A 13744-nucleotide genomic window follows, 5' to 3' on the forward strand; every position below is an offset into this window, starting at 1 on the left:
TACTTGTGGTATAATTTCAAAACTTATGTTTTCATAATTTATAAACATTGAAGTGTATTAGAATGTATTTTTGAGTTAATTTATCAAAACATAATTTCGAAATTGAATCTAATTTCTTTCTCTGTTTTTTAAAAACTTTCTCGTTTAATAGTGTTTTAAAAAACCTTCCAAACTAGCATAATTTTTCATGTTGAAGCACATTAATATTTACAATGTTATATTTCATTCAAAAGATATATTCCATTCAAATAAAATCAAGAAGACGAAGATACCAAGTTTTCGAGAACCTCTATTTTATATTCAAATTTTGAAAACTTTCCAAAATGATTCAATTAACACGTTGAGAGAAAAATTTGATTTGAATGAGTTAATAATATAAAAAAGTTTTGAAAACATTCAAGGATCATTAGAAATCAATTTAAGAACATAAAGGTTAAGATTAGAAACTTCCCTAACACGTTTGACCGTCTATCACGAAAATGAAGATTGGATTGTCTAAGACTAGACGGTCTAATACGTTTCGCATTTAAAGATCGTTTAGAAAGTTGTAATCCATTAAGATTGTCAAACGAGTCAAACATAAAAAGACTTTCTAACATGTTTAACAAAGCGAAACTGTCACGTTGTGCACAGTTAGACCGTCTAATAGGTTAATCACTGTGAGACCGTCTAGTATGTTAAAACTTTAGACTATCTATCAATTTAAGCTTTAATACCTGCACATCAATTAACTTTGTTATATCTTTAACACATCTTATAGTGTTTGTTATCATAAAAAATCACATACTATCTTATCCTGGGATATTAGATCCTTTAGTAGTGTCTAGATTGTCTAATGTCTTAACACTAATATCTCTATTGAGTCTATGTAACTTAAAAAATCACCTACTAATCCTTAGACACACTTTTTATGTCAAATTAGAATGCATCAAACGCAAGAAGAAACCTTATTCATGCACTACTTTGGTGGAGAAGTTAGTCATCTGACCCGTAAGGAAGAAGATAGTTCCAACTTATAGAAAAGGAGTTTGCATCCATCCTTTGGTCTAAGGTTATCTTTTTAATGAGCCTTAAGGAAAAGAAAAAATATAAACTTTAAAGTTTAAAGTTGGAGAAGAGTTTCAAAGTTTAAAGTCAAAGACATTGAAAAAGATCAAAATATCAAGATAAAGATTAAGGGAAAGAACAAATATAAAGCTTAAAGGGGAGAAGCCAAAGAAGAAGATGCATTAAGGTAAGAGGCACATAGCTGGAGATTTTATAACCTCAACCGACAATGCCCATTTGAGGGGAAGCTAACAAAAAGAAGCCAAAGATAAAGAATTTTCTTTTCTTTATTACTACCATATGTTGTATTTTATGGTTTTTTTTTTGAAAACTTGATCCATTGAAATCACTTTTAAAAAAATATACATGTTAACTTTATTGTTTTAAACACTATAAAAAAGCAGGGAGATTGTTATGTCAAAGTTCAACATACCCAATTTTTAGTTTTGATTATTTGCTTAACAACAAAGTATAGAACATAATTTTATAAGTATTATGTCTCAACAATGCAAGCATTTCGTCTAACTAAACATACATAGCGATTTTGCTCATATACTTGGACAAATTTGCTCATATACTTGGACAAATGAACATGTGCTTACTTTGTCTTATAAGTTTTTGGTTGGACAAATGATAAACATTTCATTTGACAGTTGATAACAAAACAAGGTCTCTATCACTAACAATGACTTGAGAGAAGACATTTGACCTTAAAAACAACTCTCTAAGTTTTCAAGGAGACAAAATGAAGTTGTTTTCTTGTCCACTTGTCAACAACACAAAACCAACAAAGAAAGTCAATCCTGTGGATGTCACACATATTATCTCAAGCAATGGAAACCTATATTTGTTGGTTTTGTAAGTGATATCCATCAACAACACAATGCATTCAATAGTTTAACTAAATTGGGGCGTGTCCAAACAACACCAATGACAACCTGTGAAGACTCATTACACCTACTCTAGTGAATACACTTGTCACGCCCTAATAATATCATTAACTATTGCATTTTAGTTATAGACCCTCCCAATGATCTTTTGTATGCATATTTGACATTGTACACTTGTTTTATTGTTATGACATTCTCCTCATTATTCTCTTCCAAAGTAAGTATTATGTTTATCTACATCACTAGACTTTTAGTCATGTCAACAACCATGAAATGTTCATTTGGTTTAATATGCCAGCATAAGGATGACAAACTTAAGTTATTTCATGATTATGCATATTATCTTCAATACCCAACCTTCTCCATTGCGAATAGGTTTACCCTGCAATTTAGAAGGACAATCATATTTTCTTGTACCAATTATAGTCACCTCTAAATTGTGTTTTTATTTTCTATACTTTTCACCCCTTTCACAACCTAACACTACATGTCTTTCTTCCTTGTTGTCTATTTGATTTGTCAAATTTAATTATGATAATCACAAAACCAAGTCAAAAGGCCACCCTATGTACCCACACTGAAGTAAGTCATCTTCGCGTACCAAATACATACACAAATACATTACATCATAATTACATGAGTTGTCAAAATTTGTATACAAATGAATAAATTCTATTTACCGCATTTATTGTAGAGTCCCTAATGCAATCTTCTCCAACCAATTCATTTTAAGTGGTCACAAACTTCATTAAATTGAACTCTTTCATATATGACATTTTATCTACTTCATTGGATACTTTGCTCCAAAATTAAGATTTTATCCCCATATTAACCGATCATTATGCTACAATTACACAAAAATATTAAATACTAAAAATATGAAAAAAAATTGTATTACGAATTATGTATTCTGAAATACAAAATTTATATTTCAAAATGTGAAATCGAAAATAAAAAAAATAAAAAATTTAAATGGTATAATATAAAATAAAAAAATCATAAATATTAACGTTTATCCAAAAAGTTTCAAAATTTTACATTCCAGAATTAAAAAAAAAAAATCAATGAAAAACTAACCAAGAAAACAAACCAATATGGTATAACCACCTACCACCACCATCGCCAAACACCATCACCACGCACGAACTACCGGCAACCACCAAACCAAACTTCACCATAGACTAACAACTCCAACACACCAATACATAACTTCATTCTCAAAAGGATAATATTGGTATTTTAAAAAATATGGGGTGCAGGAAGAATTTGTAAGAATTTGCCCCGTTACTATTGAGCGGCAAGTCAGGCCCAATGCAACGTTGTTCTAAGAAATATTGAAGAATCTCCACTCGCCACGTGTCCGATCAAAACCGCCTCAAAGGGAATCCTATTTATTGTCTTCCTCTTCTGTGTCCCTCTCAAAACCACTCGTCCACAACCAAATAATAAAAAGGAAAATGCTGAGAATCGCTTCAAGCGCAAAGAGACTTCTTCGAACGCCGTCGTTCGAGGCGCCACCGTTGGGGGTTAGGGTTCTGCCGCGCCTCTACCACGAGAGGGTGGTGGACCACTACGACAACCCCCGAAATGTCGGATCCTTCGACAAGAACGACCCCGCTGTGGGAACGGGTCTTGTCGGAGCACCCGCGTGTGGCGACGTAATGAAACTCCAAATTAAGGTTGACGAGAAAACCGGAAAGATCGTCGATGCTCGCTTCAAAACCTTCGGTTGTGGATCCGCCATTGCTTCTTCCTCCGTCGGTAATATGCTCTTGGTTTAATTGATTATTAATATATTTTAGTCTTAGTTTCAAGCTTATCTTTGCTGTTAGGGTTTGTGCAATTTTTGGCGTTTGAATTTTCGTTTTTTTTTTCCTCGAATGTTTTTGTCCTAACGGTGTTGAATGAAATTTCGTGCTTTGTGCCTCCCATAACTGAGGGTGTTTCTGATTTGTAGCTTTCTTGTCTCTTTGCAGCTACTGAATGGGTGAAGGGAAAGCAAATGGAGGAAGTTTTGTCGATTAAAAACACGTGAGTTGGAGCTCTTGAAAACGTTTGCTACACTTGGTTATTATTGTTCTGTACATGGCTTGTATAGTATGTGATTTGTTATATAGATTATATTCTTTGGACTAGACGGTGAGTGCTTACTATTAGGTGCTAGACAACGCTGGCTCTTTCTGAAAAGTAACATAATTGTATCTTAGCCGTAAGAAAGGTGAAAATTGAGAGTTATAGCAAGTTTAGTGCCTGGAATTGAAGAAGTAACAAAGAATGATGTGGACAAATTTACTTTAGATGTTTTTTTGGAGAAAACACAGCCTAGTTCAACACAAAATTTTCATTTTTTTTATTGGTTTTGATGGTTAATATTTGATGTTTTGTTGTTGTGCTGTCATATATATTGTGTCCTCTTCAGATGACTATGAGCTGATGAATCTAATGACTGCTCAAGAATATTTTCATCTTTTGCTGTGTTTATAGATTAATGCACTATCTCTATGACTTCTAGTCCTGCTAGATAATATGATTCTAGCTTCGGTTATGCCTTTTCATGATTAATTGCTCTCTTCTCCGGTTAGTAGTTGTTGAAGAACACATTGTTAATTTTATGCAGTGAAATTGCGAAGCATCTTTCACTTCCACCCGTCAAGCTTCACTGCAGCATGCTTGCAGAGGATGCTATAAAAGCAGCCGTTAAAGATTATGAAACTAAACGTGCCTCAGCAATTGCTGATGGACAGGGAACAGGAGAGAAAGCTGCCACTGCTTGACATTCTTGCATTTCTAAATTGTATGATGATGAAAACAACCATTACTTTGGCTTTTTGGCAACAGAGTGAATGGACATTGTATGGACATCATGAGGTCAGATTTGTTTTGGTTGGAGCTAGTTATATAGTATTTGATTTGTGTTAATGTGAAGTAAATACTTATGTCCCAGTCTGTAGTTTGTCATCTGCATGGTTTGTATGCTAAATTATGTTTCTATTTCTACTAAAAGATATGTACATACAATAAAGTAAAAGCTATGATATTGTGTTGGAGCCACGTAAATATTTCGTTACTGAAGCTAACATACCATTTTACCCTATTTTGTTTTGGATATGTTTGTCTGTCATTCGGCTTTATACGTTCTGACAATGAATATAGGAATTCCACTGTAAAATGTGTGATGCATCCTTGCATTGAAGGATATAACCCTTGGAGCTGAGAGAAACAGAGCGTGTTCGAGTGTTGGTTGCTTATACAAAACATGAATAAGAAAACTTCATCATGAACCTTCATTAATTTTTTATGGCTTCTCACTTGATCACAAATGATCAAAGACACGGATTAAAAAAGGATTAGTTCTATAGGAGTGTCCTTAAATCAACAAGCAGCAATTGATTAAAACTTTTGAATTGTGAATCTGTGAATTGTTCACCGTTGTTTGTCAAATCTCATTGGTTGCCTAATTTAACAGTGTGCTTTTAGCTTAGGCTTGTGATCTTTATCTTTAATTGTATGATTTATTTTTAATTTAATTAGTTGTTTGTCAAACTCATTAGGTGGTTAAGTTTGCCTCCAGTGTTTACTTTTGTGTAATTGTTTATATTTTTCTGGCTAATTGTCTAAATCAATGACCATATAGTTATAGACCTTCCCATTTCTGTTAAACTCAATAAGGTCCCTTTTCGGCCGACAGAAAACAAAACAATTAGATGATGTTCTTCCATATTTTCATTTAAATTTCACTGTGTATTGAATTCAATTACCCTATAAATTTTGCAAGAAAACAGTAAAATTAGCAAATCTCCATAATGGGGTGAATCTTGCTTTGATTTTTCATATCTTATATTGAGAATCGCATCCTTACTCAAATTATACATGGAAGTCATTCCTATAGAGATAGTTTCACAACTTAAAATATTTAATTTGTGATCAATACAAAAGTTTTACGTAAAATCTTTTTCTCTAGATTTCTTCTGAGATGCTATACTTCTGCTACTATTCTATCTTAAAAATTACTTAAATGTGAAATTTTTTATTAAAATTTATTAAAAATATATTATTTATTAATCTGATTACATAATTATAAAATCAATCTTTGAGATATATATGTCATAAAATTAAGTATAATATAATGTGATATAATTTTGTTCAATTTTATATAACACTAAATGTTACATAATTTACAATTTTATTGTTTAGACGATAAAAAATTGCATTTTTATACAATTTTGTAATTTTGTAGTCAGTTTATTAAATAGTATATTTTAAATGATTTTATAATATAATTTTGTAATCAGTTTCGTAAGTAATATATTTTAAACAATTTGATATATAAATTATGTAAATCAATCAATAATTTTATTCTTGAAAGAAAGTTTGTTTTGAATACTTCCTCGTATCCATCGAGACAGATCAAAATACATGTAATATGTTTTAAGTTATGATGTGATAGAGTGACACCAGTAAAAACATATACTAACTTCTTAATAAATTAATATTTTAATTATTTTTTAATTTAAATATTATTATAAAGAGTTGTGAAATGTGTATTTTTTACTATTTGCGGTCCAAAAGAAAAGTTTTTCTTTTAAGTTATAGGGCTATTCACTTTGTTTCCTAACATATTGCAAGCCAGAGTACATACGACGTGTGTCAAATCGTAGGCAATTTGCATAAAGGTGCAGAAGAAAAATTAAATTTTCATGGTTTAAATTTTTGGTTTGTTAATTACATAATTTATAAATACATTTCAGATTTGTATAATCTAAAAATCTATTTTAAATTAGACAATTTGCAGTATTCATAATATGCAAGATTCATAATTTAAAAGTATAATCTAAGAATGTATTTTAAATTAGACAATTTATAATACCCAACCAATCTAGATTCGTAATTTAAAAATGTATTTTAAATTATAGAACTGAAATACGTTTCAGATCGAATACACTTTTCAATTTCATATTAAAAATTCAAAATAAATTTAAGAAAAGTATAATGCACATGCAAAATCATTTGAAAATGGCTAGAGAAAGATTAAAAGGTGAATCTATGCATGAGCTTAAAATGAAGTTGATTTCTGAAAGAGAAAAGGATGGTAGAAACATAAGAATGTGTCTAAAGTAACTACTCTTATTTTTGGTGACGATAACATAAAAAAAAATATAATTGTCAAGACACAAAATGTTCAACTTAAGAACATGAGTTACATTAAAGTTATCTTGTTCTACAATATTCACTTTTATTTCCATATGGAGAAGATGGATACAAACATGATATTGTTTATCGAGTTACACATACTTCAAAGAGTCACAAAAAAGATCTCTTTACTATGAGAGAATGACTTTGCTTTAACTATATTAAGTTTAAAAGGACTCTTTCAACAATTCTTAGTTATTGTTATATCATGATGGAGACTAAAAGGCTTCTTTTATTAGAAGAAACCAATCAAAATTAAAAGTTGATAAATATTTCAATTTGCATAAATCAAGTACCAATAATGACATTCAAGATTAAAATAAGGGAGAAAATGTTATATTACCTTCTTTGTTAAAAGTCATATATACATAGATCAATTTACTATGATGATATTTACTATGATGACATGATAACATGTAGTTGGACATACTTTCCTTATTTGTTTGTAACATTTACATGTAATCCCTATTGGTAAAAAAAATTAAAACATTCATTTAAATTTAGAAGATTTCCTTTATTTAATTTAATATATAGGATCTTTTAAGTTAAATTTGATGAGTTCTTAACATATTTGACAAAAAAAATGTGTATTATGGAAGGCAGTTGCGTGTAAGTCCTCTTTAATAGTATTGATTAATTAGCAAATCATTAGTGTTGAACATATACAAGTCAATTTACTAACAACACTTTCTCTTGCTTTACTTTTAGATAAGTATATAATATGATTTCAAAAATGCAAATTGTCACATGTTCATTTATTGATTTTTTTTATCCATCAAATAGATACCTTTTCGTAGATGACATTAACAAGATTGTATATGAAAAACTATTATCAAAGCAAGAATATAATGAATTATATAATTCAGCACAAGGTCACATGATTCATGGCCCATGTGGGTGGACGGACACCTCATCACCATGCATGAAAATGGAAGGTGTAATACTTATTATCCAAAAATGTTCCGAAAGCTCAATAATTTTTGTTCAACATGATTATTGTATCTACAAAAGAAGAAACAATGTGAACAAATTTGCAAACAAGGATATCACTGTATTGAAAATCAAAGTGTTCCATTCAATGCCTTTTGTTAAAAATTGCTAGGCACATATTAATATGAAATGGTGTAATTGAGGTACTTCAATTATTACATATTTAAGTACATAAACAAAGGGTGCCTAGAATTACAATTATGATAATTAACAACTAAGATTAATTATTTGTTATATGATCAAATTAAACAATATCTTAATTTTATGTATATTTTAAATTTTATGTATATTTTTTCATGTCGAGGAGGTTTCTTCTTTGTTTATTTTTAAAGGACACCAACTAACTATATTCCTTTCAAATATATCTCTACTTGTGAAATATGATGGATAATTTTTTTAGTCTTAATTCACTTTCAATATTTGAAATGTTGTTTTCTCACCTTCTTGGTGACCAAACCGTACATTTTCAAGATGATGAAAAAAATTATGATATAGTTGCAAAAGTAAGTGTTTCAAATCAATGTTCATATAATCAGTGTTATCAGTTTTCAGTTATGGCAATGCCATAGCGGAAGGCGGTGGCGGATTTTCTTACCACTGCCACAACAAGGCGATGGCAATAAGGTTTTTTCATGGCGACCACTTTTGGCATATCGGATGCTAATGGAAAATGGAAATATCGAAAAAGGCAGAGAAAAAGATGGTGGCAATGGCGTAAGGTGAGCTAGTGTGGTGGCAGCAATGGCACACATTGTGACGACGGTGGAAAATGTAGAAGAAGGGATTGTGCGACACATGAAAAAGATAAAAGACCTTAAACCTAATTTTGAAAAAATCCTAATGAGTTTGGGTCTTTGGCCTATTCCAACTTTTAACTAATAAAACCCTAAAATTCTAATTATTCAAATAAAATTTGAATGTGTTCCAGCTATATGAGCTGTTAAACCTAATTAAGAGTTCAAAACCTACTTAAAATTAGGTTTTTGGGCCTATTTTTGGCCCATTTAAAACATTATACTTATTGTAATTCACAACACATCTTTTTATCTCTGCCATAACACCTTCCACAATAATTCTGTTATAACTTTATAAAGGATTTATGGGGTCTCCGATATGATCAGTTATCCGATATCGATAACACTGCATATAATGGATGTATATCTAAATAAAATACTCCAAGAAGGAAAAAAAGTAACATTTGTTTAATTTGTCTCAAGATTTGTTTATGATAAAAGAAACAAAGATAATAAAAAATACAAAAGAAAGGTACAAAAGAAAGGTCTTACCATTGGAAGGTAATTAGGATTCTTCCAAGTAATATTGACATATTTTATTTGATAATGATACTAATTTTTTCATGTTGCTTTGAAGATCTTAGAATTGTTTCCAATGTCCAATATCCTACATTCATAGAATCATGTTTTGCATTGAGATTTTTTTATGATTTGAAGCTATAAAATATGTTCAAGATTGGGCTATAGTACAATATGAGAAAATTATTTTTTCATAATGTTGTTATCAAATAATATTCATAAACCTGAGGATGTATGAAATCAAACTTGGTAGTGACTTGCATATTTCATCTTTTTAAACAAATAAAATTATATAATTTTGAAGGTAGAAACAATATTAGTTTTTCATTACATAATTTATATTGTTAAGAATGTCATGTGTCATCTTACTTTATTAGACCATCTAATGATATGCATTTAGCTAGATCATTTGATGAACTATATAAAGCTCAATGTATGATTGTTATTATATAGTTATTTTTTTTAGTCAATTAGGCTCTTTTTATTTGTTGTATAGTTAGTTAATAATGTTGTAGTTAGTTTATATAGGCTAACTCAACTAATGCTGAGTGTATGCAATATGTAAACTCTATATAATCATTGTATTTTGTTTCTCTATGTGTTCATCAATAATGAATTTAGAGATATATTATTTCTTCTAGTCATATCACGTCTTTAGATCTTTCCTTACACATTTATGTCCTACTTTCATGGATTGTCTAGTGTTCATTACATATTTCGGTATAAATTTCTTAATTGGATATTGATCAATGTTGTTTCAACTAAATAAAAGTGTCCAAGTAGTAAACCGTCTAATGGATGGTGTCCTATAACAAAGATAAACATAATTTAAGTATAGTTAGGGTTAGTTAAACTTGAGTCCTCTCCCAACAAATTCAATTATATATTCAGTATGACCCATTTCAAATATTATTTGCAGCATTTGTTAGTTAATAAGAGTAGTTAAAAGGGGATTGTATTTGTTTGAATAGAAATTTAAAAGATAACAACAAGAAAATGAAAAACAAGTTGAGTATCAATTTCATTCAATCATGAATTCTTCATCAGTTGACATATATATCATTCTTCCAATCTTCAAACAAGATCGAATTGACTAAATATGTGTCAACCAATTCAATAGCATATAATTAATGAAACATGTATTCTCTTGACTTAAAGAAACAAGATATTTTTAGAATAATGCAAACTAAACAAGATTTTCAATTAAAGAACACAATTGAATCATCAACACGTGTTAAAAAAATTTCAATAATAGAAATTAGAACTCAAAAAGATAGATCATCTAGCATAATCTGTTACATTATTGAAGAATAAAACTTTAATTGCACATAACCTCATGATTTATTGTGAAATCACAAGAGAATAAACCAAAAAGAACTTAATCTTCCATCCAGAGGCAAAACAAAGTAGAAAATAAGAAAACTAAGAAAAGTACGATGATCTATTTATGAACATCTTTTCAATGTGAAGCTTGATGCCTTCTCCTTGAAGCTTGTATTCTTTTATATGGTTCATTGCTCATGGATCTCAAAATTAGATTATGGTTTAAATATTGTTCACATATTCTCAGTTTCCCAATTTTCAGAATCTTTAGACTTTATTTCCATTCTATTGCAAATTTGGTTTCTTCTTATCTTTCCATATTATTTGCTTCCAAATATATTTATGATATATTGTAGATTTTATTCTATAATTATTTAACTCAAATTTCATTTCTCCTTTTGATTCAGAGAAGCCACTTTGAATTTGATTAATCAGGTCCACTCGCAACAGTAGACGTTTCCTTCATACTTGTGCATCAGTGTAATAGACAATTTTATCAAACCATCTAGACTGAGACGTTCACATCATACTCTTTCTACACCTTTACCTTCATTAGTCTTGATGCTGCTGAGGTGTTTTCTTCAGTTAAGTCCTAGCAGTTGAGTTGTTAAATTGTCTGCTCCATGTAACCACTAGACCATCTGTTGTAAGAAGGATTAAACCATCTGCTGTGACTAAAAATCCAAAATTAACAATAATAGTAGTTAAGGTCCAAATATATAAATTATATGAATCCTATTTAAAATAGTACAATTATTCATAATTATAGTCAAAGAAAGATATAATTAAAGGTTTTGGGTGCGAGTAAAACTATGCTCATCAAATACCAAACAAATTGGTACTAGAGTTTTAGTTCTGACCCATTTCTCATCCATGGGTGTTTGATATAGGATTAAGACTAGTCCCCTATGTATGTTTATTATGTTGTAAAGAAAATCTTCAAGAAGATGTTCAAGAAGATGACCAACACAATCATGATTAAGAACTTCACAAGAAAGTATAATTTTAATTTGTGGTGCATCGATATGCATGCTTTGTTGAAAAAATAGGGAGCATGGATGTCCTTGTTTGGCAATATTGGACACATGGAGGAGTCGATTATAGGAACTCAAGAGTGAGCCTTCTATATTTTTTTTTTGTCTTTCTTAGATGAAGTTCTTTGTGTTAGAAAATGAAGAAACTACTTTAGGTTTTTTGTTGAAACTGGAGAAAATTTTCATTATAGTTTAAGGTTTAGGGTTGTTTCTCAAGAAATGATTCTTTGGGCTTTATATGAAGGAGGACTTATCAATAAAGGAACATCTTGATGAGATGAATATAACTTTATGGAATTATGAGATATGAATGTGAAGATGAAGAATGAAGATCTTGTAGTGATTCTTTGCATAAGCTTTCACCCTTCATTTGAAATTTTTATTAATTCTTTAAGAGTGGGTAAAGACTATCACACTAAAGGAGATGAAATTCATACCCTATTATTTTCATATCTTCAAAGGCATTGAATTTTTATAGAACATATTTACTAACTTAAGGTAGATAGTTTTGAGGATCATAGAAATAACCTTTAATCTCACACATTTCCATATACTTGTTAATGTTGTGTCCCTTTTGCTAAAGTTCTTTCGCACAAACTTGATGTTCAATTTAGATTTGAATTATTTCTATGTCGTAATGCTTTAGGTTCTTTATGGTTCATTAATTTTATTTGATGAAGCCTCATTTTATGGAAGACAATAGATGCTAGAAAAATGCGAATTGTCTTTTAATATAACAATATGGACATAAGTTCCAATGTAATCTATACCTTCTTGTTGTGAGTATTTCTTAGCTACTAATACAACTTTGTTCTCACAACTTATCTTGTCAAATTTGTTTCTAAATGCGTATTTGGAATCAATGATTGACATGTTTTGATGTGGACTTAATAGTTGTCATACGTCATTTTTCTAAAATTGATTAAGCATTTCTTGTATAGCTTTGCCCCAAATTTCATCATCTAATGCTTCATTAATTTTTTTTAGCTCTGATATCAACATAAATTGATCTTTGTAGGGTGATATTGTCCTTAAACCTTCGTTTGGATTGCATATGATGACATTTGTTGGATGATGCTTCACCATTTATGAATTACACCCACTTGATTTTTTTTTCTTAGTTAGATCATCTATCGAGTCTTTAGAAGCTTATATGTATGTCTTTGTCTTTGTCTTTTACAACTATTCTTGCAAGTTTAAATCTACAAAATAATCGTCTAACTCTAGTAATTTCTTAGCAAACTTATGGTCATTGAATCTTACATGAATGACTTATTCAACTATTGATGTTTTAAAGTTGTAGACTCTATAGAGTCTTATATACTTTAGAATATCTAAGGAAGATTCACTTTTGTAGTCAAACTTTCTCATACTCTCATTGGTATTGAGGATGAAACATTGAATCCCAAAATGATGAAAAAAAATGTTGGACTTCTTGTCTTTCTAGAATTCATGTGAAGTTTTTTTTTAATCAATAGTCTAATGTATATTATGTTTTGCAAATAATAAACTATGTTTATTGTTTCTACCTAAGAAAATGTAGGACTAGAATTTGCATTATAATATCATTATATTAAGGTATTTTAGCGTTAAGAAATTATGATTAATAAAAAAAAAACTCAAGTTTTCATTTATAGAAATCATTTATAGACTTTTTCATTTGAAACACGATTACAAATTTTGTGAAAGACTTTAAAAGTCTTATCTTTATGGTGTAAAAATTTCACAATATCTATCTAAAGTAGTTATTTATCATGACGAAATCATATCATTTACCATTAATGGACAAAGTTTTAAATGTATAAACTCAAGAAATCTTTATATAGAAATTTCATAATTTCATTGATAGTTTTAAAAAGAAGTTTTAACATGCTTGCCTTTTATTCATGCTTAACAAAAAATAAATGATATTATTGGCACACTGTTTGATATTTTGTCTTTGAAAATTTGAGAGTAA

General features: G+C 29.6%; 1 protein-coding gene across 1 annotated transcript; it reads left to right on the forward strand.

Annotated features, from left to right (window-relative positions):
* The first annotated feature begins 3338 nt into the window (after window positions 1–3338).
* On the forward strand, window positions 3339–4994 carry LOC137821599 (iron-sulfur cluster assembly protein 1). The gene is made up of 3 exons (XM_068626262.1): window positions 3339–3698; window positions 3914–3968; window positions 4555–4994. The coding sequence occupies exons 1-3, from the start codon at window positions 3395–3397 to the stop codon at window positions 4709–4711; spliced, it is 516 nt and encodes a 171-aa protein (XP_068482363.1). The 5' UTR covers window positions 3339–3394; the 3' UTR covers window positions 4712–4994.
* Window positions 4995–13744: the final 8750 nt, after the last annotated feature.

The sequence above is a fragment of the Phaseolus vulgaris genome, chromosome 9 (assembly GCF_051622355.1).
Source record: "Phaseolus vulgaris cultivar YP4 chromosome 9, ASM5162235v1, whole genome shotgun sequence".
In the NCBI taxonomy this organism is placed as follows: domain Eukaryota; kingdom Viridiplantae; phylum Streptophyta; class Magnoliopsida; order Fabales; family Fabaceae; genus Phaseolus; species Phaseolus vulgaris.